This window comes from Lates calcarifer, linkage group LG8 (assembly GCF_001640805.2).
Source record: "Lates calcarifer isolate ASB-BC8 linkage group LG8, TLL_Latcal_v3, whole genome shotgun sequence".
In the NCBI taxonomy this organism is placed as follows: domain Eukaryota; kingdom Metazoa; phylum Chordata; class Actinopteri; family Centropomidae; genus Lates; species Lates calcarifer.
The window spans coordinates 16,030,978-16,056,899 of NC_066840.1; the positions used below are offsets into that span (position 1 = coordinate 16,030,978).

The 25,922-nt window shown below is 42.2% G+C and overlaps 3 protein-coding genes across 3 annotated transcripts in view; 2 read left to right on the forward strand and 1 right to left on the reverse strand.

Moving 5' to 3' along the window:
• The first annotated feature begins 227 nt into the window (after positions 1 to 227).
• taf7 (TAF7 RNA polymerase II, TATA box binding protein (TBP)-associated factor) lies at positions 228 to 8,394 on the forward strand. The gene is made up of 12 exons (XM_018660298.2): positions 228 to 586; positions 1,566 to 1,642; positions 1,738 to 1,816; positions 2,345 to 2,478; positions 2,678 to 2,798; positions 2,944 to 3,002; positions 3,491 to 3,563; positions 4,196 to 4,309; positions 5,189 to 5,383; positions 6,805 to 6,917; positions 7,484 to 7,543; positions 7,936 to 8,394. The coding sequence occupies exons 1-12, from the start codon at positions 568 to 570 to the stop codon at positions 7,978 to 7,980; spliced, it is 1,089 nt and encodes a 362-aa protein (XP_018515814.1). The 5' UTR covers positions 228 to 567; the 3' UTR covers positions 7,981 to 8,394.
• A 63-nt stretch (positions 8,395 to 8,457) lies between these two features.
• Positions 8,458 to 20,483, forward strand: LOC108872548 (uncharacterized). Its single transcript, XM_018660292.2, has 9 exons — positions 8,458 to 8,595; positions 8,771 to 9,127; positions 10,202 to 10,381; positions 10,749 to 10,937; positions 12,024 to 12,200; positions 12,816 to 12,957; positions 15,362 to 15,951; positions 16,708 to 16,852; positions 17,493 to 20,483. The coding sequence occupies exons 2-9, from the start codon at positions 8,819 to 8,821 to the stop codon at positions 18,212 to 18,214; spliced, it is 2,454 nt and encodes an 817-aa protein (XP_018515808.1). The 5' UTR covers positions 8,458 to 8,595; positions 8,771 to 8,818; the 3' UTR covers positions 18,215 to 20,483.
• drp2 (dystrophin related protein 2) overlaps positions 18,499 to 25,922 on the reverse strand; it is a 77,407-nt gene continuing 69,983 nt past the window's right edge. Inside the window, 4 exon segments of the mRNA XM_051072466.1 lie at positions 18,499 to 22,031; positions 22,506 to 22,592; positions 22,736 to 22,853; positions 25,313 to 25,565. Of these exon segments, the coding sequence (XP_050928423.1) occupies positions 22,012 to 22,031; positions 22,506 to 22,592; positions 22,736 to 22,853; positions 25,313 to 25,565 (478 nt within the window). The 3' untranslated portion in view covers positions 18,499 to 22,011.

Sequence of the window (25,922 nt, forward strand, 5' to 3'; positions counted from 1 at the left end):
TAATAATAGTACTACTATGCAAAAACAGCAAATAGTAATTTTAATATTTAACTAAATAGGTCTTGTAGAATATTTTTCTAAATAATTTAAATACAGTCAATGCCTATGTTGTGTTTTTCCCAAATCTCGTCCGCGTAATAAATCTCGCGATAGACATAAAACGGAAATTAATGTGACGTTTCCTTTTATCGGAAATTATTAATTTCCAGGGGGTATCTTTCATATCAAGTAATGTTTGTCCTTAATCAGTGAAGCCAGCGCGCAAATACGGCTGTACTTGTATAATATAGCTTTTGTCATGTTTTCATATACACGCAGACTGATTTTAATTGGAATTTAAAACATACAATGAAGTGTATGACTGGGGTGCCGTAAAGTCTTAGAAGCAAATTTTCCGAGGTGGACTTGAATGTAGCAAGACTCAATACAGTAGACCGTCGTCTCTTTTTTCCGATAGTTAACCTGCGTCGATTTTAAATGATAATATTCACCCTTGCCTTCCTGGGTGTTATTTTTATCATTTAAACATATTTATGCGGTTGCACCATCCAAACTACCAAGACGAAGATGACTTCTAAACTGAAAGGTACACTACAATCCTATGCCATTAATTTAACCTGCTAAGCTAACGATAGCGGGTTAGCCCTGTCTTTTGTAAACATGCTGTCTGTGCTAATGCAGTTGTGATTAAATTAATCATTAATGATAACAAATTATTAAAATTACGTTATGTGAACTACATTGAATTGTCCACAGTTGAAAATTTGTAGGGGGTTTATCAAAGCTGGCTGTAGCCAGCTCACCATAACCCTGCTGAATTAGCTTTAACGTTATACAACGTAATACACAAATCATGATAGAAAAGAAAGATGATAGAAAACCATATATTCCAAGATACATAATTATGTACGCGTTTTCATTGCTCTGACAAAGTTAACTGTGATGTATTAATGTCTATAGGCAAAACTCTATAGACTTAATGTAAACCAAGAAGCCTTAGTGTAAACGTAATGCATAACAAGAAGAATCAACATACAGCACCAGTGCAGAATAGAAATATTAGGGTACATGTAGCAAGAAGTGAAACAAGTCAGAATATGAAAAGGTACATATGAACTTTCTTAAGAGATACAGTGTTGGTATATGATAAGTATTACAAGCCGTTAGAACTGTTAGATTGTGAAAGTCACTTCAAAATGCTATTCCGTTTTGTTGCAGCTCTTAAAACCAAATGCACTTTGATTTTAGTGTATCCATTTAGATGGCTAGAAGTGGTTACAGATGTTCTAAGAGGTTTAGTCTGAGAGTAGCTTTCTAAAATCTCATAAATATGAGATGAAATTAGGTCCAAATACCAGACTATCCAAGCAGTAATGTACTGCATCATTTCTGTTCCTATCCTATCCCTTGTTAATACTAGTAAGATAGGTTCAATTGTATAGTTGCACAGTATGTTTCATAGTATGTTTCAAGTGAATTGTTTACATTGTAGATTCAAAAATGCATGTGAAACAAGAAGTAAGAATTTTACCACTTTGTCCACTGGTGATGTGTTTTGATTCCAGTTGGGAAGGTTGGCTCCAAGAATAAGGAAGATGCTCCTTATGAGCTGGAGAGCCAGTTTATTCTCAGGCTGCCTTTGGTGAGACTTGTACAAATTGATTATTTCTATTAAACTAATTCTGACCATTTCCTGAATGATGACGTGGATTCATTTTTTTCTTGTTTGTTTTACAGGAGTATGCTTCAACAGTTAGAAGGATTGCCCAGTCTAGCAGTATGAACATGAAAGACAGACTCACCATCGAGTTGCATCGTAAGCTGGTTTATCAGTTGTCACAGTACTGGTGTTGAGAGTGATGTGTGATGTCACTATTCAAACACCAATTTAATCTGTCTTCATAATGAGGTTATTCATTTGAGGCCATTTTTTAAAAGCAACACTATTTAACATTTACTGAGCTGCGCGATGCTAGTGCACTAAATTCTGTTGGGCTCTGCATCTGAGCGGTTAAAAGTTAAGAAAGAAAAGTTAATATATCTATCATAAACCTACATTTTTAGTCTTTGCAGTTTGTAATTAGGGATGGAACTGGCATTGTTATGATTTGTATTTTCTGTTTTGTCGTTTGGTTGAAGTGTCAGGAGGGGTACCTATCTTCTACCAAATAATCATATGCATCATATCAGCTAATGCATGTCTGAAACACATGTTTTCCACCTACATTTGTGATCCCTGTTTTTCAGCTGAACAGTGACAGCTGTATCTGGATTGCAGTGGTTACTGCACTCTCACTCACAGCTTCTCATTATAATCAAACACATTCATTCCTCCTGTTTGTAGCTGATGGTCGTCATGGCATAGTGAGAGTAGACCGTGTCCCTTTGGCCTGCAAACTCGTGGATCTGCCCTGTATGATTGAGTCTCTGAAAACTGTGGACAAGAAGACATTTTACAAAACTGCTGATGTCTGCCAGGTAAACCACTGCAGTGGAATTAAATTTAGGATGTCATCTTCTTTAGATATACTGTGCGTTAATTATAAGATGTGATATTCATACAAAAATTGGATACATATTTGTTGCTAAATTTAGGACATTATTGTAATTTTATTACAAATCAAATCAGTGGAGTACAATAAATCATTTACTGTTCATTTTTGCATCCACGGTTTAGATGCTGGTCTGTACACTAGATGGAGACCTTTACCCTCCTTTAGAGGAGCCAACTGGCACCGACCCTAAGAGCAAGAAGAAGGACAAAGACAAGGACAAGAAATTCATTTGGAACCATGGCAGTGAGTAGACAGTCATCTACACACAACAGCTTTTTGAGCTGTTAGTGCTGAAAATTTGGCACATCAGCAATTCAAGAGGCATAGTTGCCCTCCACAGCTGATTGAGCCATTTTGACTTCACTAATCCTGTTATTTTGGTCTCCAGTCACCTGCCCTCTGAAGAACACACGCAAGAGGAGATTTCGGAAGACTGCAAAAAAGAAGGTTTTGGCATTTCCATTTCCCCTTCAGTGCTCCCTTCCCCTTTCCCATCAGTCTCTTTAGCATCCTGTCTGATGAGCCTTCTCTTTCCTAGGCTCTCTTCCAACAAGACATTTACATTTCATAAAACAGGAACTGTGGTGAAAGTGAAAAATAAGATTTACATATAAATAAAGCCTTTCCATCTTAGTTTGCCCCAAAGGCATGCAAAAAAAGCAATTTCACTATTGCTTTGATCAAAGTGAAAGCGAGTGTGCCTGAGCACTACACTTCTGCTTTGTCTTTTGAATAAATCTTCCTGAAGTTGCAGAGCCGAACCATATTGATTTGGCCCCTTCTGTTTTTAATCACTAATGTGCGTGTTGGCACCCGGCCAGCTGCTACCTTTTGTGTGTGAGTGTGTAAGAGAGAGAGAGAGGGACCGAGGAAGAGAGCAAGAGTGATGCCACTAACACTACATGTAACCCAATCTCTCTCTCTCTCTCCCTCAGTACATTGAATCTCCTGATGTGGAAAAGGAGGTGAAGAGATTGCTGAGCACAGACGCAGAAGCTGTCAGTGTCCGTATCCTTTTAGACACCCACCAATATTTTGAATGTCAGTCTTGCCCAAAAAGCTGATGGGTGTATGTAACCAAGAAAAGAAATGGTGTTAAATATATAGCAGTAGTTCTTACTGTTTTATATTTTTAGGACAATCATAACCTCATTCTTATCTAACATCCAAAAGGTTGATCTAAGGCCCAAGCGGGTGTCCTGACTCCCGCCTCGCTCACCTGACGTGACTCTATCTAATGCCTTTGTGAGAGAGATGCACTTTGCAAGGAGACTATTAGTGCTCTAATGAAACTCTAAACTCGCCTGACAGAATAAGAGCACAGCAGGGCTGCTCTGAGTGGCTGCTTGCTGTGTGTTAATTGAGATGGACTGTTCATTATCATTGCTTAGTTGGTCACAGCGAAGTAAGATTCTAATTATAGTTTTAGAGTTTGCATGCAGCAGCAGACATACACATGACACAATAATGAATGTTAAAGTTGAGGCTGTCCTGTGGAGTATCATCTGGTTTTTACCCTTCGAGTCTATTTTAAAAGAGAGTTTGAGTTTCATGTACAGAAGTGAGTCGTTTACTGTAGGAATCTGAAGGCTGAGAGCAGTTCTACACATGATGTGTTGACCTTCACCCGCGATGTTCAGGGTGGGAAGTAATAGCAGAAGATGAGTCCAAGGAAGCAGACCAGCACGGCTCACTGGCCAACCTGGACTCCTCACCTGGCACCTCAGGACACAAGATGGGTCATGGGTCCTCTGGTAAGTGAAACATGTTTTCATTAGTAAATCATGATGAATAAGATGTAGTGGGCTTCATTAGCATGGTGCCTCCTCTGCTCAGTTAAAGCAGTAAAACCACATGGCTATAGCCTATAGGAATACAAAGCAATTAATGGCAGATCAACATTGTATTTCTGAGGCTGATATGGATATTAGTATTTGAGAATAAAAAAATTGTCTCAATTTTTTACATAATCAAGTACCATGCCAAACATTTTTATAAGGATCTGTTAAATTTATCAGGAATATGACCAAGAGATAGACAAAGTCTGACATTGTACCTTAGAATGTAAGCCTATAGCTCTTATGATTGCCCTGACTGTTCAGTACTTTCTTTGATACTCCACCCCTCACCAACAAAGGTGTCTCACTTGAACACCACACTCTTGATAGCCTTTGCCTCAGTGGTATGAACTCGAAATAGAGCGCACCCAAGCATCAGTTATTCTTTGGCCTTAAGATTATTTTTGCCTCTGGATTTCCCGGAGGCAACTTCCTAGCACCTGGGTGCACAGTAAATGCTGGCACTTACAGTTACATCAGTGAGGGTGTGCATGAGTGGCATGAGTAATATTTCATTTTGCAGCTGAAAACCACTTACTTGCTTCCTGCTTTCTGAATGTACCATGCAACAATCTATAGTTGGTTCATGCTTCTATGACTTGGTACAGTTTTTCTTTGCCACATAAGCAAGACTGTTCATAGAGCCACAAGAATGCTGGGTGTCTGGAAGTCCACTGTAGTAATACCTGGTTTATGACTGTTGTCTCCCTGAACTTGCTAAAACCCAATCAAGTGTTCCAAATTCTCACTGTTTCCATCTTTATGTCCATGTTAATAACAATATCACATGATCAGCCCAACGTGACGAACTGAGGGAGATCTTCAACGATATCAGCAGCTCCAGTGAGGATGAAGAGGACGAAGGAGACCGGCACGAGGACGAGGACCTAAATATCATGGACACAGAGGATGATCTGGTCCGACAGCTCCAAGACAAACTCAACGAGTCTGATTCTACACAGCATGAAAGTGACAGAAACAACCAAATAGGTGAGGGCATATCAGGGTTTTTGTATAGATCCAGAGGAATATTCGAGCATTGCAGTTGGGTTGGTCGGGCGAAACAAGCAATTTCATCCTGGCAGCTTGGGCCATAATCAGCACCTTTAAAGTTTTCTGTATTTTTATAGAGTAAACAAGCAATCAAATGATAAGATAAAATTGTTATAAAATACTGTTTACACAGAATGGAATACGTTTAGAGACTCCTGGACAAAAAAAAAAAACTTTTTTGCATCAATGGTTTAGATGGTGGAGGGTGCATGTTTATGTATATCTCTTCTAAAAGTGAGCATGTGCACTTGTTAAAGCCATGCTGGAAAATCTGTGTGTGTGTGTGTATATACCTAGGTGGATGAAGTAAGTGTGGCATTAGAATTATGCAATCATTCAAGCTGTGTCTGAAACTTGTATTTACACCTCAGAGTGCACACTGATTCTTTCAGCCGTCTTACGCGGCACACCAACAGTCTTTCATTTTTCAGTGGTAGCGGTCATGAGAACTTGGCATGCTGAGTTCAGAACAGACTTGAAGACCAGAGACAGTCTGAGATTAAATGAAATCAAATCCCGCTCGTACTTGTCAAAGCAGAGGTCAAAAATAAACTTAGCCAGGCGTCTGGACTTCTAATCAGAGCTGAGTTTTCTAGGTCACACATCACACAGACATTCAGATGAATATCCCTACTTTCACGTGAACACTCACACTGCCCCACAGAGATGCTCACACTGACAGCTCTCAGCTCTCCTTCTCAACTGGCCAGTCTGACAGGTGTTGTTGCTCAGCGTGAGGCTCAGACAGCTGTCCAGTCTGACAGCTCAATGCCTCCTTATCTACATACAGCGAGCTGCACTGTTATCAGTCCAGCAGAGCCTTTCCTGTTTTTCAGAGTCTGGCTGTGCATGTATCTGGCAACTGGCAAAGCTGTAAGAAATGGGTCTGCAGGGACCACTCCCTGCTTGATTTTTGCATATTAGATGGGCTGTATCACAGGAATGAGAAAAAGAGGATAGATATAATTAGTATGGAAGGTAGTTGATGGTGATGGAGCCACAGGTTGTTGTGAAACACTATCACTTTGGCTGAATGTAATGGGAACCCTCTGTGAGGCCCAGAGCAGACTGATTCAGTTGTGTCTTTTAGTGCTTCGGCCTGCTGGCTCACGTCCTCTTAAATGGATTTGTTGTTCCCATTAACTGCAATTTGTCAAACTGAAATGGAGGCATCCTTGTGGTTCAACAAGCTAAGGTGCATACCTTGTCCTCCTGGCTTTACGAATGCAGCGTCTCTCTCAAATCCAGCTTTTTCTGTCTAGTCTTCACTGCACAAGAAGCATAAATGGTGTCTAGAGTGTTTTTTTGTGTGTTTTTATGAGAGTCATAACATGTGAACCTCCTGCTGTTCCCTGCAGTTATGGAGTATCAGGTGCAGATCAACAGCATCAAGGCCAAGCTCCAGGATACCCGTGCCAGGAAGAAACAGCAGGAGGAGCTCATCATGAAAGTGGAAAACCAGGCTCTCAAAGTAAGCAGTGAAAACACACACGCACACACGCCACACACACACACACACAGACACACACACACAGTCTTTCGGAAACTGGGTCTTCATGTACAGAAACATAAATAAGAACATGCAGATGAGCTTGGAGGCAGAAATCTTCAGACAGCATAAGTTCTCTCAACAGTGATGTGAAAACAAAAACAGCTGATTATACACAGAACATTATTTTGTTTCTGGTCATTTTAAAGCCTTGAAATGCCATTAAAATTCATTGTTCTGCCACGCACTCTTTAGTGGAGACTTTACAATGACTGAAACATGAGCAGACATGGCCCTTTTTTACGTTGCCATTTAGAGCTCTCATTTCCTGGTGTTTTGGGACCGTCAAAGCCCCATCTCCAGTCGTTATTATCACAGTCGCAGGGAAAAGGTCAGCTGTCTCTGACTGGCATTCCAAGTGGCCTTTCTGTCAGGGAGGAGATAGTGACATGAGCAGCCCAGGCAGACACACATTTAAAGCCATCACAGTTTAATGAGGCTCAGCGTGTCGACTTGAACAAATCTTGTTTGTCCCTCTCTTCTCTCAGAACCGTTTCCAGGCCTTGTTGGATGAGATTATTCAGCAGGAGGAGCGGGAGATGGAGCAGGTAAGGACCTTTTCGTAAAACCCGAGGATCAGTGCTCGCCATGAGCTTTCTACAGCTTTAAGCACTTGGCATGAATTTACCTTGAATTAATGTCAGATACCATGTTAGCAGATGGCATTGTGCTTGCTGTCCTTTATAAATCCAACAGTTTTTGTGCCTAATAGCAAGTTTAAATTCTATCACATGAAATTTAATTTGCCAGCCGCTACCAGCAGTGTCTTTTTTGCAGCTATGGCATAGTGGCCACCCACTGTCTAGGGTTGTTGTTTGTATTGACAAATGAAGGCAGCAAATTAATGTGAAAAGACATGTTAATCATCATCCACTTACCTTCCAATTACACCCCGGGGCTGTCGGGCATCAATCATGCCTTCTATTTTCTGCTCCAACAGCTGGCCTCCCTGCAGGAGCAGCTGGACTCACTGATAGAGAAGTGACCACCAGGGGGCAGCCTCATGTCATCCTCAGCCACACACACACACACACACACACACACACACACTCTCACAATCACCATGAAGAGGAGGAGAAGCGTCTTCATCCAGGGAGGAGGGAGTCATCATTAGCTAACTTGCTGTGTCATTCCTTTCAGTTTGTCATTTTCATACATTACACATACAGCACACTGATTTTTTTAATATTAAAGATGAATAGATTTCATTAAGTTGACAGAATTTGTTGTTAACTACTATGTGACAAAAGTATTTGGTCAGCTTCAAGGAGGTGAATATCATGTCTGTTTTGTTTGCCATCGTGAAGCTAACCCACTTTTACTCAAACGAAACATCTTTGTATTTCATTACCTGTATGTAGAATAAATTACACAAATTGACACGAGTCAAAACTGTCAACTTCATTGTCTTTATTTATTTATTCAATCTGTTGTGTCAAGTCAAGATGTTTCTAATTTTGCAATTTTTTGAATGTAATCTTAGTGTTGGGTGTGGTTACAGGTGAAGTACAGCAAAGATGTGGTCAGAGGTGAAACAGGCTTGAAACTTCCAACCAGAGAGAGCAGCAAAGCGTGGTCAAGTCAAGTGTCAAGTTAGTCTGTAAGTAGTTACTATGATTTAAGGTTTAAAGGCTACTTCCTGTCCACTCCCACCATGACCGGACAGGTAAGTCAGTAAACCATCATTACGTCAACAGATTACTCTCCTTCTAGAATGATCTTTACTTGTTCAAGAGTAATCTAGGCCTTTCTTGTCCTCATGATTCTGGGCCCAGTGGTCATCCCCGCCTCGCCGGCTCCTTCCTGCAGGGATTGCCGCACCAATGGCAGGGGTAGGCAAGGGATTAGCTCCTCAGATTAAAGTGGCCATCTCCAAACCCTGCCTAATCCTGCCATCTGTCAGAGAGCAGCTAACCAGCCAAGGCACTCTCCACAGGCTAATTAGAAAGCCAGAGGAACACAGACCTAGAGAGGAAAAAAGAAATCTCCGAAACACACAGACTTTTCTGTCTGGTAGTGCTCAAGACAGCGTGACGATGGAGGAGACGTATCTTCTCAACCATCCAGGGGTCAGGAAGAAGATTCTGGCTGGAGGCACAGGACCGCTGCCACACTTTCCACCTGGGACAAAGGTAGTCAAAGTCAATAGTAAATCTGATGACCTAAATAATACAAGAGTCAAATCTGAGCGAATGATTCCTTGCATAATTACTATTGTGATGTAATTAATGTACCACAGAAAATGTCTATTTTTAGCTGTGCCTTACGTTGCCCACTTCAATTAGATTCTGTTGAATTATTCATGAAGCGAGGAAATTTATTCTGTAGCTGGCTCTTTCACACAGAGCAAACATTTGGTCAACCAAATTGCAACATGTTTTTTGGCACAGTGTCTGTGTTTCTGTTCATCCACTGATCTGCTGGTCGCCGCCTTTTTTCCCTCCTAGTCACATCCAGCCATATGGCACCGAGCCTGGACACTGTGACAAACATTTTCCATGACAATGCCAGCATGAATTTCCATTTACCTGTGTGTCTGTATTACAGTGTGTGCGTGTTGACTCTCCGGTGAGGTGATTCCCAGTCGCTCACACAGTTATCAGACCATTATACACAATCTGTTAAGCTATAAATAGAAGGTTACATGGAGCCAACATAATTTTACAGTCAGGGTGATGGTAAGGCTTTTTAAGTCTTTCACATGCACACAGATGGAACACATAATGAAAACCAGCATGTCCATGTTATGTAAGAAGTGTGAAATATATCATGACAGAATTCAGATCAGAATTCCATATTGTATATGATAATTAAGTTTAGAAAAATGACAACAAGATAAAAGCAGAAAAGAAAAAAAGATATGCATATGAAGCTTTAAAAGCAATAATAGGATTGTGAACAGCTGCATATTGTCCCAGTTAAATTGGATTTATTAACATGTGCATCCATATATCCACATAAATATATTCATAAATGAATTAAATTACAAACATGTCCCCCTTTATCTAACGTTGTATATTCTGCAAGCCAAATTAACATTTGCACTAAGTGGAAAATCTTAGAACAGATGTGTGGATCATTCAAGGACTTCCTGAAAAATATACTTTTTTTTGTTAGATTTTTTAATGTATTTTTAACAAAATCCTCAATCATTAAACCCCTCTCTCTAAATCCTCTTGTCCCTCCACTGCTTCCTACAATCCAAGCTGGTGTTCCACTTCCAGACGCTGTTGGACAACTTCGAGCGGACGGTCATCGATGACAGCCGACTGGCTGGCAGGCCAGCTGAGATCTTTGTCGGAAAGTTGTTCAAGATGGAAGTCTGGGAGACCCTGCTGACATCCATGAGGGTTGGAGAAGTGGCTGAGTTCTGGTGTGATGCCATAGTGAGTTGAACCATAGACTTCACACACTCACATTTGGATATTAAGACCCTAAAAGAGGTCCTAATGAGTTTTCATGAGTGAGAAAGGGAAGCTTTTCCTTCTCATTATGATGCACATGAATCAACCTACTGCAGCCTCCTACATGCTTAGCATCATAAACACAAACAGAGCAATCTTTTTGTGCAAATTTGAGTGTTTTTCCTTCTGGAGTAAAATGTCATTTGCAAGTAAAATCGTGGGTGTTTTTTTTCTCTTGTAGGACTGATTGGCACAGGCTGCCAGCACCAGGGGGTTAGCGTGATTAAGTGCTCCTATGTGTTGTTGCAGACACACTGTTTATGTTTTTGTTGATGTTATCATTTTGCAGCACACAGGGTTGTACCCGATTGTGTCCAAGGGAATGAGGCTGATTGCTCAAGGGAAAGACCCCTTAGAGGGCCAGAGACACATGTGCGGCATGGGAAACCTGTTCCATTATCACTCCACCGGCTTCCCAGAGCTGGATGAGCTCATGAGAACCCCTCAACCACTTATATTTATCATGGAGCTGCTGCAGGTAAGCACCAGTGGCAAAATCCTGTACATCACACTGGATAACGTAAGTGGAAGACAGTGTTGAACAATCAGCTGTCTTATCATTTTTTTAATAAACAGCTTTTCTCAGATTTTGGCATCTGTAAACATAGGCTCACACTAAAAAAGAAAAAGAAAAAAGACACATTTACTTATTCATCCAACCCTCCCCCAGTTCTGAGGCTTTTACACATTACTTTCTAAAATCCACTGACAGAAATGACAAAACTCAAGTCCCTCTCTCCCTAAAACATTCAGCTTTGAAATAATATATCATCCAAAACAAGCCTGAAACTCAGCAGGAGGTCCAGCACCGGCAGCAGTAAATTAACATCTTCCCCATTTCACATTTCACAATGCACAATGTCTTTATGTGCATGAGCTGACAACTACTCAGTGGCGGAATAAGTAGTCAGTTCGCAATACCACAATGTAAAAATACTCCAGTAAAGGTCTGAGTACAAGTAAAAGTATTTCCAGCAAAATGTATTTCCAGAGAAAAAGTACTCATCATGCATAACTGTCCTCTCTGAGTTTTAAACTCTGGAGCTCCCTTTGTTTTTGTATTTGTATTTGCACCACATAATAGTTTATGCACGCAAGTTATTATCTTGTGCAACAACATAAAACAAATATTTTTTCAAGACTTCATGAGCTGCTCTATTAGTTTTGTTACAGGGCCTGGTAAAACTTAATCAATGTTATTGGCGACCTCACTTAAATCCAGCTGTAACAGGTGTAATCAGCCACATAACTGAAAACAATTGTGTGGGTATGCATGGCCTTAACTCTGTAATAATGCATCATGTTTTAAAACTTGATCATATGTTTTGTAAAATCAAAGTTACTAATAACTATAGCTGTAAAATTAATGTAGTGGAGCAGGAGTACAAATGACCATAAATTGAAAATACTAACTGTCAAAACTGTCCTCAGGTACATTACCTGAGTAAATGTACTTAGTTTCTTTCCACCACTGCAATTGTTATTTACTATAGACTTGTGGAGTTTTTCTCCTTTTGAAGTTTTTTGTTCTGTTGTGCACTCCTCCTGCCCCTGCTGTTTCCAGGTGGGAGACCCCATGTCCTACCACAGAGAATCGTGGATGATGGAGAAAGATGAAAAGCTACAGATGGTGCCAATTCTCCACATGCAGGGCAATGCACTGGTCAAGCAGAGACAATTCAGAGAGGCCGCCAGCAAGTACAAAGAGGCTGTCCTGCTGCTGAAAACAGTCCAGTCCAGAGTGAGCAAAGGATGAGGGAAGAGAGATTGTGTGGAGGGTGGAAATGACTGATGTGCAGAGTTGTGAATTTTGACATTTTCTCAGGATATTTTAGGTTTTTGGGACATGCAACTCCTGCTCTTTCCCAGTGGGACATTCCTGTTTTCCTGTTTTGCTCTGCTTCACTGTGTCCCTCATTACAGGCAATAGAGTGGGAGGGCTGGTAAAAGAAAGAGGCGAGAAAGAGAACTGACAAGGACTGTCTAGGATAAGAGGGGGGTGTAAGGATGGAGGAATACTGGAGGGAGAACAAGTTGTGTATGAGATGTTTTGATAAGAGAGCATGTTGGATTCTTTTGTGTGTTAGAGTGATTTTTGGCAGCTTTAGACGTATTCACAAGTTTGATGTTGAAGGCTTACAGATAGTTGGCCTGTGTGCAAACAGCAAATAAAGCTCTGTTAGGCAGAGATGAGGCTTTTGGTATCCTTCAGTGTCCCAAAGCCATGTCATGTTTGAATCCTAGTGAAAATATGCAAACCTACTGGATCTGGATAAAGTATTAAAATGTGTGAGAGAAGCAGCATAACAGCACTGATTGTATTCTTGTTCTTCCATCTCTGCATGTGTGTGTTTAGGAAATGCCTGGTGATATAGACTACATCAACTTGGGCCGAATGATTATCCCCCTGGAGCTGAACTACTGCCAGTGTATGTTGGAGCTGGAGGAGTATTATGAGGTTATAGAGCACACCACCGAACTGCTGGAGAAGCACAAAGGTAAAGGCATGCTGGGATAGAGTTGTAAGGATTGTAAGGTATTTTGATTATTAATTAATCATCATTTTTGGCACAGAAACAGATATTTAATTAACAGTTTTCAGGGAGAGATGACTGAGCACACTTTTTCTTTCCCAGTGTCCCAGGGTCTTTGAAACCATGTATTTTCTTGGTAGAGTTCTAAAAGTTTAGGAAATCTCAATTTTTTGCACAGTAGTAGATAAGATAAGACCACTTTTGTGTCTGTCCATTAAAAATTAAGAAAAGCAAGCTAGCTGTGTGCCCTAGATGCTTTCAGTTTTTATGCTAAGTTAACTGTTTCCTGGTTGTACAGTGATGCCATTCTCACATCTGTTAAGTAAGTATGAAGCTATAGGCAGGGTGCAGTTAACTTTGCTCAGCATAAAGCCTGAAAGTGCAGGAAAACTGTTATGGTGGCTCTGTTAGCCCCACAACTTGTTGTTTTTACACTTTGGTTTTTGTACAAGAAACAGGTTAGCTGTTTCCCCTAAGCTATGTTAGGCTAATTGTCTCTGCCTATAGACTGATACACCCAAATATGAGGATAGCATCGTATTTAACAAACATGAGAGTAGCAGTAGATATCTTATCTAACTCTCTTTAAGAAAGCAAATAAGGGTATTACCCAAAATATCAAAATATTCTTTGTGAAGGACTGCATGAATAGCTGCTCAGTAGTGAGTAAAATAGGAGCCTGCACAGAGTTTCTTCCACCCCTGGACATAAGTGACAAACAATAATTTCAAAGTGTTGTAAAAAGCTGACATGTCAGGGTCAGATGTCTGTGCTGGGTTTATTGCAGAGGCTATTGCATCATTGCTGTTGTAGCTGTGTATTCAGTGAGAGTGTGTAGGAGGGCTGAAGTTGACATAACTCAAGGTTTTACAGTGGGAGCAGCCCTGGGAATGGTACTGTCATACCCATGGCTACTCATATAATCCTGGAGGAGCTCACATGCTGGCACAGTCTCTACTTCAGAGCCTTATGAATTATGCCCCTCATCCAGAGACAGGATCCACTGAGGCAGTCTTTATTTTACTCTCTGTCCCTCAGCCTGTTTTAAATTTGTCTTTGTGTTATTTGTGGCAGGAGGAGGGGGTGTGTACAATTGTGAATGTGTGTGCCTGATGTGTGTGCACGGTGCCTGTGTGGCAGGAGGAAGAAGTGGGTAAACTTGCTTGTGAATGAGCATGAGAGTGAAACAGTATTGTGGAAGTGATGGACAGGAGTTTGTGAGCTCCACTGGCCCAGTCCAAGCTGTCGTCACAAAGCTGCAGCCCTCTTCATGAGACCCATGTGAATAATCCATTCCACACCAGCATCGCTCCACCTTTTCCTCCTCCGCTTTTCAGCCTGTTGTTATTTCCCTTTTCCAGCTCTACCTTTAGTTTCATTTCCCGTCTATTCACACTTCTGTCTCCTTTTGTTCTCTATTTCACTTGTATTCTTCTCCCTGTTGTTGATTCTCTCGTCATCAATATCATGTTGTCTGTATCAGTTCAAGTCAGCCACTTTACTGCTGTTTTCATCCTTTCAACCCTGTTGTTCTTTAGAGAAGAACCCAATGGTGGCTCACTGCAGTGTCTCTGCTTTTGCCAGAGGCGACAAAGAAATCTGTTTAAATGTTGGCTGAATGAAGATTTAGCGTAGAGGGAAATTAAATGCAGAGGAACAGAAAAATGGAAGCATCAGTGGGTATCTAAAACAAGCACATGAGTCTACTCTGCTGAAACAGAGGCATTGTGTGTGTGTGTGTGTGTGTGTGTGCGCGTGCATGTTTGTATCCGTTTGTCAGATATGAGTCAAGGTTTAAAGGATTCATTTGACATTTTCTTGGCCAGGCTCGGTAACTGCCCATAAAAAGGTGAATTTTTGTACACTTTCAAACAGACTAAACAAGAAGATGAGTACAACGTATTCATTGGTGAGCTTTGAAGGTGGTGCACGGATTTTGTAAATGTTGAGCAGAACTAGGTTACTTGTTTCCCAAACTTCCAGTAAGCCAAGCTAATCAGCAGCTGCCTGTAGTTTCATATTTAATGGACTGACAAAAAAGTGGCATCTGTCTTCTCATCTAAATAAGCATAGAAGCATATATACCAAAATGATGTTGATCTTTTGCTTTACAGTATAAGGGTTTAGTGAGGACTAAGATGCAGCATGTATACATTTTTTGTTTATTTTCTTTTGGCACACAAAATGCTGATGAGGAATACACATATACACCAGCACACTGTCTTAAATGCAGACAAATCACCCCCTCAGCCTCAGCAGACAGAGCAAGTTTATTATTGAGTATCTCTACGTTGGACATCAATAACTCTGTTGTTATTGGCGCTTTTTCCCCTTCGTGTTGTGTTTTTGTTGTTTTCCTGTGCCTCAGACTGTGTGAAGGGCTACTACAAGAGGGCCAAAGCCCACGCTGCCGTGTGGAATGAAAAAGAAGCCCGGAGAGACTTTAACATGGTGGCCCACCTGGACATCACTCTGGCTTCTCTCGTCAACAGAGAGCTGAAGGCCCTGTCAGAGCGCATCAAGGAGAAATACTGGGAGGAGAAGGAGGCGTACTGGAACAAGCTGGAGAAAAAGGAGGACAAAAATAAAGAGGAGGAGGAGGAAGAGAGGGAAGACAAAGGAAAACAAGGAGATAGCAAAAATGTGACCACAGAGAGTAAAGATGAAGTGGGGGAAGAAAAAGGAAAAGACTCTCCGTCCTTAGACGAACTTGGAGGAGATAAAGAAGGCACGCTAAAGGTTACACTGGCTGAAGCAGGTAACAAGGAGGAGGCAAGCTCCTCTGAGATCAGTCCAAATGCTTCCCATAAAACAGAGGAAAAGGACTGGCAGCAGATGTTACGACTGGTCATGTTGCTGCAGAACGAAGGAAACTTCCTGATTAAAGAAAAGCACTTTGAGGAGGCTTCTGTAAAGTTCAAAGAGGCCATAGAATATGTGGACTTCCTTCAGAATAAGGTAAGAGCAATGGATTATGTAATGAATTTTTTTGAAATCAGGCACACAAGTGATAATGTGGTATTTTCTGAAAAATGAAATGTAAAATAAAACCTTTTGTTGTGATGACAGCTGTCCAGATGGACGCCAGGATTGATTCTCGCCATATTAAAAGCCACCAGTTCAATCCATTCAGCGAGATGAATAGTCAGATGTGCCAGAAAGTAGTCTTACAAAAGGATTTGTAGCTCATAAACTATAATCATCTGTCATTGTGGGGTTTTTTTGTTTTTTTTTTACTGAAGAGCAGCTGTGGCATTGTAGGTATGCTGGCGAAGTGTAGAGCACTGAAAGAGCACTAAAAATAACGGCTATCCACAGAGATATCACTCTGACAGCACTCGCCTGTGCTTCTTTTCCCCTCCCTCTTTTCTGCCACACCTTGCTGTCTAACCTCCCTCCTCACACCTTTCACACACAATTAACTCCCTCTTCTCATCAACCCCACCCTTCTCCGTCTTCAATTTGCCTCCTACTGTTCTTACATCCCTCCATACCCTTAACTCCTCTCTCTGTCAACACCCAATCTTCTTAAACATTCCTCCCAACCCTTTATATCGTAATGTCTTTTTCTGTTGTCACACACTTTTATACTTGTTTCATCTTTTCAACATTTCCTCCGCCATCCATCACCACCACCACCACCTCCTCCTCCTCCTCCTCTTCCTCTTCCACCCTCATCAACCCACCTCCCACCCATCCTCTCTGTGCACTCAGCAGGTGGATCGACAGGGCGACGACTGGGAGTCACTGGAGAAAGTGCGCCTTCCGCTGATTCTCAACCTCAGCCAGTGCATGCTGGAGCTGCAACAGCATCAGCAAGTGGTGGAGCTCACCGACAAGCTGCTGAAGAGGCATAAAGGTAATATATGTTAGTGTGAAGTTGGTGTTTGAGGCTGGGGAGGAAACAAAGTCATATTTTGATATAGAAATAGGTATATATACAGACATGCTCAGGGTTTTTTTTTTTTTCTCGCACACACATTTATTTTTTGTGCTTAAAAATATCAAGATCTGTTGCCGGTACAAATGTCTGGCCCTCAGCAAACGGCTGCCTTCACACTGCAACAATCCCTGATCTCTCTGTTTACCATGGAAAGAAGAAACCAAACATTCTCAACCACATTGCTGAGTCTCTCTTTTGTTCCCCCGGCACCCACCCATGGACATCACAGTCAAAAATGAATTCATTGTTTTCCTTTTGTTTCTGCTGTGACTGAATTATTTATAGTTGAGGCTGATGTGAATGGTTGTTCTTATGCTTTCCTTTTCCCTTCATTTACTTCTTTCTCCCAACTTTCCCTTACACTTTGCTGTCTCCTGTCTTACCACTGGCATCGAGTGCGCTTATTTCATCCTCCCTCTAGCATTTTCTTTTTTATGTTGAACTTTTAGTTCTACTGCTTTCCAGTTTGCATTCTTGCTGACCTCCTGTTGGGTCCTGTGGTCTTTTCATGCCAGTATTTCTACCATTCTCTCACTGTCTTTTTTGTACTCCATAGGTAACTTTAAGGCGGTGTACCAGCGGGCGAGAGCACATGCCGCTCTGTGCAATGAGGATGAAGCACGGAGGGACTTTGAAATGGTGGAGAAGTTGGACCCAAAGTTCAAGCCCTTTGTCCGCCAAGAGCTGAAAAAGCTGGGTGAGCGTGTCCGCACCATGCACACCCGACAGAATAAGACTTACTGGGATACGATGCAGGAGAAGTGGGGGCCAGGTGGAAGCAAGACGAAGAGAGCAGGGAGAAAGAAGAACATCAAATTTGCACAGAAAGCCACAGAGGAAAAAGCTGAGGCAGATAAGAAAACAGAGGAGAGTAAGATTGAGGAGAGAGAAAGCTCAGAGAAACCTGCCCCTGCTGGTAGAGAGGGAGGGGATGATGCAGAAGCAGAGAAAAGTTCAGATGTGAAAGAGGAACAGAGTAATAAAGAGCAAGGGAGCGGGAGAGCGAGTGAAGAGGGGTTAGATAATGAAAATATAGTGAGTGCTGTGGTTCATGAAGACGGCCAGGGTGCACCAGATAATCGAGCAACAGATAAAGATAGCGATCCTGCGCCCACCGGCACAGGCAAAGATAATGTAGTGAGCAAGAGATCAGCGTGCGATAAGGGCAGAAAGAAGGTCAAATGCCAATCAAGTGCTGCACCGGGCCCAAGCAGAACAAGCCAAGGGAACAAAGCCACCAATGGTAAGACAGGAAAGGGTGGCACTCAATCAGAATAGACCAATGGGTTGAAATTGTCTTGTGCAGAGCCAAAAGGCCACAGGGAGAAGCGGAAGGGCAGAGAGATGAATAGACCAAAAACTGAGAGAAAAGCAATATGGATGCAGACAGTGAACAGCCAAGCCTCAGCTCTCAACAGGAAATATTGATTCTGCCACATACAAGCCCAAATATAAACACAAGAAGAAAAATTAATATAAACAACCCTTACTCTGAGTTAAGTTTCATTATTCAATTCTCAGAGGGATGACTACAAGCACATAAAAAAGCAAAGGCAGACAGGGAGTTTGCCAAATACAAAGTTTTTATTTCTGTACACAAAGAGTAGAAAGCAGCCAGTAACCCACTTGTTATTACAGTAAAAAGCCTTTCTTCAGAAAACTTTTTATACAGATTAAAAACTCCAGAGAAAAGACAGCAAGAAGTGTTTGAGTGCTGGACAATAACAATAAAAATCATATAATCAAATAATAAAACAAATAATAAAACATTTGAATGATTAATGAGGTATATTAATGGTGATTTTAAACAGAAAAAAAAACACCTCAGTTCACCAGTAATGGATGAGTGTGTGGATGTGTTAGTGTTCTCAACTCCTTGTTTGAGGTTAGGTGATTTTGCCCTGTCATGTGTGAGGTGACATACAAGCACACGCGTCCTTGTCAGAAGCTCAGATAGCAATAAAGACAGGAGGGGAGGGTCAGACATTAAAGGCAGGAGAGTTAGTGATAGGGTGTGTTAGCGCGTGGGTCGACTACATGCAGTAACACAAGGGAGTGGAGAACGATCGCTGAGTGACTCTTGCCTCTGCCGAGAGCCTTTTTTTCTTCAATCACACAGCTTCAGTCACGCCACAGGGAGCAGGGTGTGTGCGTGTGTGTGTTAGCGCGTTAAAGTGTGTACATGGATCAGACCTCAGATGATCACACAGTCAGACAGAGATGAGTCTCGCCCTGTGACTCCTCTGCAGCTGGATGACCATGAAAGTCGAGTTCAGACGCCGGTGTCAAACAGCAGCAGAGTGACACACAGGGGACAGACTGTGTATGATAATGCGACTCACTGCCATTAAACCACCTGGTAAGAGTGTTTATTTCATTCTGCCTCCTAGAAAAATAAAAACAACAAATGTTGACATACGGCTCTGGGGGAATACTCTTTTTTTCATGCGCTGTCATGGTTACATCATTTTGTGTACCAACATAGAGAAGTATGGAGATAAGAGTGTGAGGGCGCTGGGTGATCATTAATGTGTAATGAGATGTGTGAATACCAATAAATAAATGTCTATGAATAAATATAGCTTGTCCTGGCTTTTTTTAAATTTCTCTTCCACAAGCTGAGCCGCTGCTGTTTGTTCTGACTTGTGAGAGCTTTAACAAAACAAATTGTTAAGCAGTGCTGCTGCAGAGATGGATTCAACAAATGATAATGACTATTTTCAGCAGCTTGACAGTGGCAGGCGTCAGTGGAGGTGGAAGTGATGAGGAGGAGGGTTGCATTTGGGAAACAAGACGCTCTCTCTTGCTTCCCTTAAGGCTATTAGCATTTGTCTTACAAACGGCACATCACCTTTTTTCCATCTTAGAAACCTGTGGAACTGCATCCTTGGGAACAGTTCCCTGGCAACGGTATCAAAACTTACAGGCGGTGAGTGCTGAGGAGGATGGTGTCAAAATTTAAGGTTTATTTGCCAAAAGGGGAAGAGCCTGTAATGAGAGAGCAGCACATGGGTTTCAAGTTCATGTATGTGAGGTCAGAGTGTCGCTTTAAGGTTTGGGATGAACTCTTAACTGATCTTTTCTGCATGAATGAGGCGGCACGACTGCTGAGAAACAGCCAGAGTTTACTTGTTTCAGGCAACCTCTTGTCCTGCTTGTGGAGATTTCGCTGTAGCAGGCACATCAAAATGGATCTCTCTCACCAGCCCTTGAGCAATAAATGGATTGTCGCCCCCCTCACTTTTTCCCCTCCATCTCTCAGATCTATATCTCCCCCAAGCATCCCTGGCTTCACAGGTTTGCTCACAAAAGCCCTATTTAAGTGGCTTCAACATATGGATGCTCACATGCCGTGATCCTCACTTTTCCCTTCTTTCCTGTTACTAGAAATTAACCAGCAGCCTGTCCAGGGACTGACAGACACTGATGCACAAACACACACTCCTGATGCAACCTCCCTTCCCTGAATGTAAAAGCACAACGATAAAAAAAAAAAAAAGTCCAGAGAGACAAACTTGTTTTATATGAATTCAGTGTGGGTTTAAGGCATTAAATGACTGTGCTATGTTTAGAACAGAATGCACCCTATGACCCTGATATGATGAGGGCAAAGCCATTTCAAGCACTCATCTTTTTGTAAATCTAAAAGCAATTAAGTCTGCATTAGCATGGGAAATTGAGGCATGTATAGTCAATAGCTACTGTTCTTTTTAAATCTACATGGAGAGGAGGGATTATTAAACCAGGGAAGGCTCACGCTGTAGTGGTGGTGGTGGTGTGTCTTGTGCCCCCCTGTAGTGTCTGGAATTGGCCTTGACAATATAGCGTGAGAGAAAGAGTTTGAGCCTGGCAGCACATTGCCTGGAGCCCCTTCTTTCTCTTTCTCTCCACACAGCAGGAGAGTACTAAGATCCCAGGGCGGACGCCTGCATGCTGATGTTTATCGGCAGACATTTCCTCAACAAAACCCAATTTCAGTTACAATACAAATTGGCTCAAAACTGAGAGCTTGTCTGAACCCCGCGAGCTGAGGAGATGAAATGGATCTCCATTTTTATGAAAGTGCGCGTCGCAGTCCTCGCTTTTAGTGAGGCAGCACAGCGCCTATTATTGATCATGCAGGGTTTGTGTGTTTGAGCACAATGAGGGGAGGGTGCATTATAAATAGGGAGCATGGATGTAGCAGCATACATGTGTGCGTGCGCGCATACAGTGGGAATGAGCGTAAAGGGCTCACTTAGGGAGAGGCGAGCGATGAGCGCGACAAGCAGTTTGAGAGGATTAGGGGAACACAGTGTGCGCACACAGAGGCGCTGCGCTAGCGGGCACTTTGGCTGTCTTAAATAAATCATGGATTTAACTGATGATGTGTCATTCTCACAAAGTAAATAAGCTTGTTGTGGGTGCTGTCAACTCCCTGACAATCTACACTACGCAGCCACATGAAATGCAGTCAGCCCAGCCCCTGATCTAGTTTACACAAGCGAGCTTCAACACACCACCTTAAAAAACAAACCAGAAATAACAACCATGATAACATTCAAGGAGGGGGGAAACACACTGAAGATACAGGCATTCTGACAAAACAAGGAGATATCCTTCTTTTTCCTTGCATTTTTTTTCCTTTTATGGAAGGTCCAATTTGTGCTGTGGACTGAAATAAAGCTTCACACCTCCGGACGACAACACAGATACTGGTAAGCACAGTGTCTTGGCTGGGCATTTTCCTTTTTTTATATATACTTCAAGTCTCTCCCTGACCTGCTGCTGCTGCCAACGTTAGTTTCCTTTGGCTCGTTAACACGGAGTCAGGCTGCGCCACTGAAGTTATCCGAACTTGGTCAAACGGACATCAGCTGTGAGCCTTCAGCAGTTTGCATGGAACAAAAAAGACTTTTAGTGCACACAAGTTCCGGTGGAGGGTTAGCTCTGGGTCTCATAGCTGCTGTGGTGGTCACAGGGAGGGAGGGGCGGTGTCCTGCGGCCTGGATCTCAGCCGTTCATGGAGCTCCACCCGCTCGCCATCAGGTGTCCTCTCAGGCTTTCACTCTGCTGCTCCAGGCTCAACTCTGGGGTTAGATGTGTGAGGTGGTGCCTGAAATTAGGAAACAGAAGAACAGGGGGGACAAAATGGAAAAGCTTTTGCAATTTTAGAAACACATGCACAAGACTCAGAAAATGTTCTTGGTTTAACTAAGAAGGCTGTAATTATGATAATCCCTCTCTTTGTTCAATTTACAGGCTTTGGACTGCCCAGCAAATTGTGTTTTAAATGCTACGGGACAATTTGCAAAGTGTGTGAACACTGACGCTCTCCTTCTCTCTGTGCTACTGTCTCTGACTCTCTTTATCTTACTCCTCCTCCCTGCCATTTAATCACCCTGTCCCTCCCTCCATCCTTCCCTCCCCCTGACAATCGACCCACAGCAGTACATATTTGCTCTCCTCTCCATCTCTCGCTCTCCCGCGGGTGATGGAGGAGCGGAGAGTGTGCCTTTGAAGCGTGAGGTGAGGTGCGGCGCTACACGGTGGTGGCAAAGATCCGTGCAGCAGCACCAGACAAACTCACCCGGTTCTGAAGGGAAGACGTTTCTCAGCTGCTCGATGACTTCCTGGAGCTGCAGCACCGTGTCCTGCTCGTGCTCCATGTCATCTCCTGATACACACACACACACACACACACACACAGAGAAAATGTTGTTGGATAAGGGTGGGGTGGGAGGGGTTGATGCATTGTTTCACATTCAACGTGCATGCATGTGTCAAGCCCAAATCTCGGCCTGGCTGCACGTCGCTGACCTGCTGCTTCAGTGTCAGTGGTCTCTCTGCTGGCCGGCTCCCCGTGGTGACCCCCTCCAGACACAGGAGAAGACAGGGTTGACGGTTCTGATCCGTTGGCCTCCGAATCATCTTTGGGCTGTTTTTTTTTTTTAAGGGACGAGATTTATTATCATTCAATCCAAATAACTGCTCATATCCATCATGTCACATATAATGAATGGGATGGTTAATGGTACTCAGCCTGCCATCCTCAACTGGCATCTTTTTTTTAAAAAAAAAAGAAATATTGTTCAACAGCTGTTACACAAAAACCATCAGGTTACTGCGATTTGTGCTTTGCTGGATAAAAAGAAAGCAAATTGCACTGCATATAGCAGCATTGCAGAAAACACACTGACAGAGGTGAATCCAGATCTCAAACTACAATCAAAGATGCATAATATAACTCTTGAGGATATTATATGCAACCTACAATCTTTTCTACTGTTTTTAGCAACACTGTAGCAATACTCATGAGGTGAGTAAGTTCAGTAGTTGCAGCGGAACTGAAGTGTCTGCAGAGATTGGGAGGAATTCATACATATACTTCCACAGACTACAAAGGCAGATTCTACAGATTTTATTTTTTGAGGAAATGAAACTGTGATATTGGTCCAGGGAGAAAAGGATGATATGAATTTGAATAGCTTTTTTTTCTACCCAGGCATACAGTATACCCCCACTTCCTCTGCAACCATCTCTCCACTGCCACACTCTCTTTTGCCTTCATTTGCAATTTCCAAGCCTTTAACCTGAAGACGAAGCATCATGTCCCTCTTTCTTAGTGTCTTTCTCCTGTTGTGGCTCACTCCATCTGCTTTCTCTTTATTCAGTGACCTGCATGTGCAATTTGCATCTGTAATCCCGGTGCTAACAATTTGCACTTTCCTGTTACAGCAGCCTAGTAACTGTTAGCTGCCACTCTTGTACTCATCTCTTTCTCACACCTTTCCTTTAGCCTGCAGTACATCTTTTTATATTACATTCCAGAGTGTCCTGAGGCTTATCCTCTTTCTTAACTCTTCCAAAACTGTATTTTTTTGTACTCCTACTAGAGGTATTTGTATCTTACCTTATCATATCTTCAGAGTTCAAATCTGACATTTTCAGAGAAGCTGTATTTTCAGTTTTTTTAATTATATGTACCATCTTTGCATTTTTGTACATTAAGAATGCTATGTGAAGCCCAACCCTAACCCTAACCCTATCACATATAGTATACAAATGTTGAACGCATCTCTGTGACTTCTTTATTCAAACTGCAGCTGCAGTTAACCAAAGCCCCACAGAACACACACTGTTGATGAATACTTGATGTTTCTTATTTCTAAACTCTACTTATACATACTAACATCTGTCTTTTATACAGAGTCAATTAATATCATACAAGACTAGAAGAGAGTTATGTCTCAGATTAACAGAAATATAAATTGAGACACAGTCTGTACCAATGCCAAGGCCTCACATAACCCCCATCATCAATTCATTCATTTTAAAGTTTCACTATAGGACCTGTCATATATGACATTTCACGTCACATAGTAAATCTCATGGGATTATCTTCCCACCCTTATTTTTCATCTTGCCCACCTGGAACTCTAGACTTCCTCATACACATGGGATTACCCATAAGTACATTTCTTTTGGCAGGAAACTGTACGCACCATCTCCACCTTGACAAATAGAAATGTTCCAATGGATCCAGCCCTTCAGCTCCTTAATAACTCCTACTATTCCCCGAAAAAGGCAGGTAAGATATGCCTGACTGGTATGTCAGCGGCCAAGAAGCTCAGCGTTGGATATCTCCACAAACTTTGACATTAAAACACCGGCTCAACAGTCTTCTGGAGGCTATGTTTGACGAACTATCAGCTGCTCCGATAAAGAAGCCACTTCTACTGTTGTTGGCTCATGGGAGAGACTTCCTACTACCTTGACCTGTCACTGTGAATGACAGATTTTCTTTAACTGTTAATATATTAATTAATCTAAAACCTGTACTTTTTCTATTACATCCCATGCACAGCAGCATGTTGAAGTTTGTGCCGTTGTAACTGAACAATTGGCATATTTTCCATCAGAGATTTTACACATGGTACCAGCTAAAAGCTGGCATACGCTATGTAATGTAAGCTCTGCCAAAAGGGGCACACAGGCTCAACACACTCACTACATGATATTTAGAATTTGAATTAAGATAAGAGAGGGTGAGATTTGGGTAAGACTAGCACACAGGTCAATATCAGGTACAGGCTCATAAGGTAAGGGTTATAGTAAGATTTTAACCCACTGAACCATAACAATGTCGCCTACAATACTGAGCCTATTTATAAATTACCATTTAATTTTTTTTCATTGTTTCTTAGTATTGTTTACAGTTATGGATGCAGAACAGAGTACAAGAAACTGATGGGTCTGGAGCAAGAGGACTTTTTACCGCTTTTCAGTATTTCAATATATAGTGGAAATACTCTGGAAAAGAAAGTCGTCATACTGACTGCTCAGCTCTCTCCACAACACCTAATCATGATCATCATGCCTCGCACAGAGGTGTACCTGTAGCAGTAGCTCCCTGAGCCTGCGCAGCTGGGACTCCAGCTGTTTGTTGTGGTCCTCCAGGATCTGCATGCGGGTCTCCAGGCGCGTCTTGTGTTGACGGAGAACTCGTGCCTCGGCCAGGAGCTCCTCATCCTGCTGCTCTCCCGCTGTGGGTGAACCCGGGCCGCCTTCTCCAGCCTCAGTCAGCATGGGAACTGATGCCGCCTCTTCATGCTTCCACTTTAGCCGTCTGTACTCGCCCTGCAGCACCCTGAGGACCCACAGTGGAGGACAGATGGAGGGATAAACACAGGCCCACGGGTTGGGGCAGCATACAAAACATATACACACACAACTAGAGACATTCCAGCTCCTACCTGACACAAACAGAAATGTAACTATGTATAATAATCTGACATGTTGCGCTTAAGAGTTTCATGATTAGAGTAAATTCACTACAGCCATAAACACATAAAAACAATGCAGCAAGGGGCTAATGTTGACATCCGACCACATGGAGCGCAATCAACTTTGTTTTTAATATAAGCTGCTCTCAATCAGTTCTTCCTCTTGCTCACGTGTGTGACACTAGGGCCGTTAACTGATTGCTCGCTGTGCTGTGAAGCAT

Excerpts from the sequence above, each read along its gene's own strand:
- taf7 (XM_018660298.2), top strand. Across the intron at positions 1,643-1,737 it reads TTATTCTCAGGCTGCCTTTG|GAGTATGCTTCAACAGTTAG; the intron begins GTGAGACTTGTA and ends TTTGTTTTACAG. Across the intron at positions 7,544-7,935 it reads AGGAGCGGGAGATGGAGCAG|CTGGCCTCCCTGCAGGAGCA; the intron begins GTAAGGACCTTT and ends CTGCTCCAACAG.
- LOC108872548 (XM_018660292.2), top strand. The coding sequence starts at position 8,819 with ATGGCAGGGGTAGGCAAGGGATTAGCTCCTCAGATTAAAGTGGCCATC. Across the intron at positions 10,382-10,748 it reads AGTTCTGGTGTGATGCCATA|CACACAGGGTTGTACCCGAT; the intron begins GTGAGTTGAACC and ends ATCATTTTGCAG. Across the intron at positions 15,952-16,707 it reads TGGACTTCCTTCAGAATAAG|CAGGTGGATCGACAGGGCGA; the intron begins GTAAGAGCAATG and ends CTGTGCACTCAG.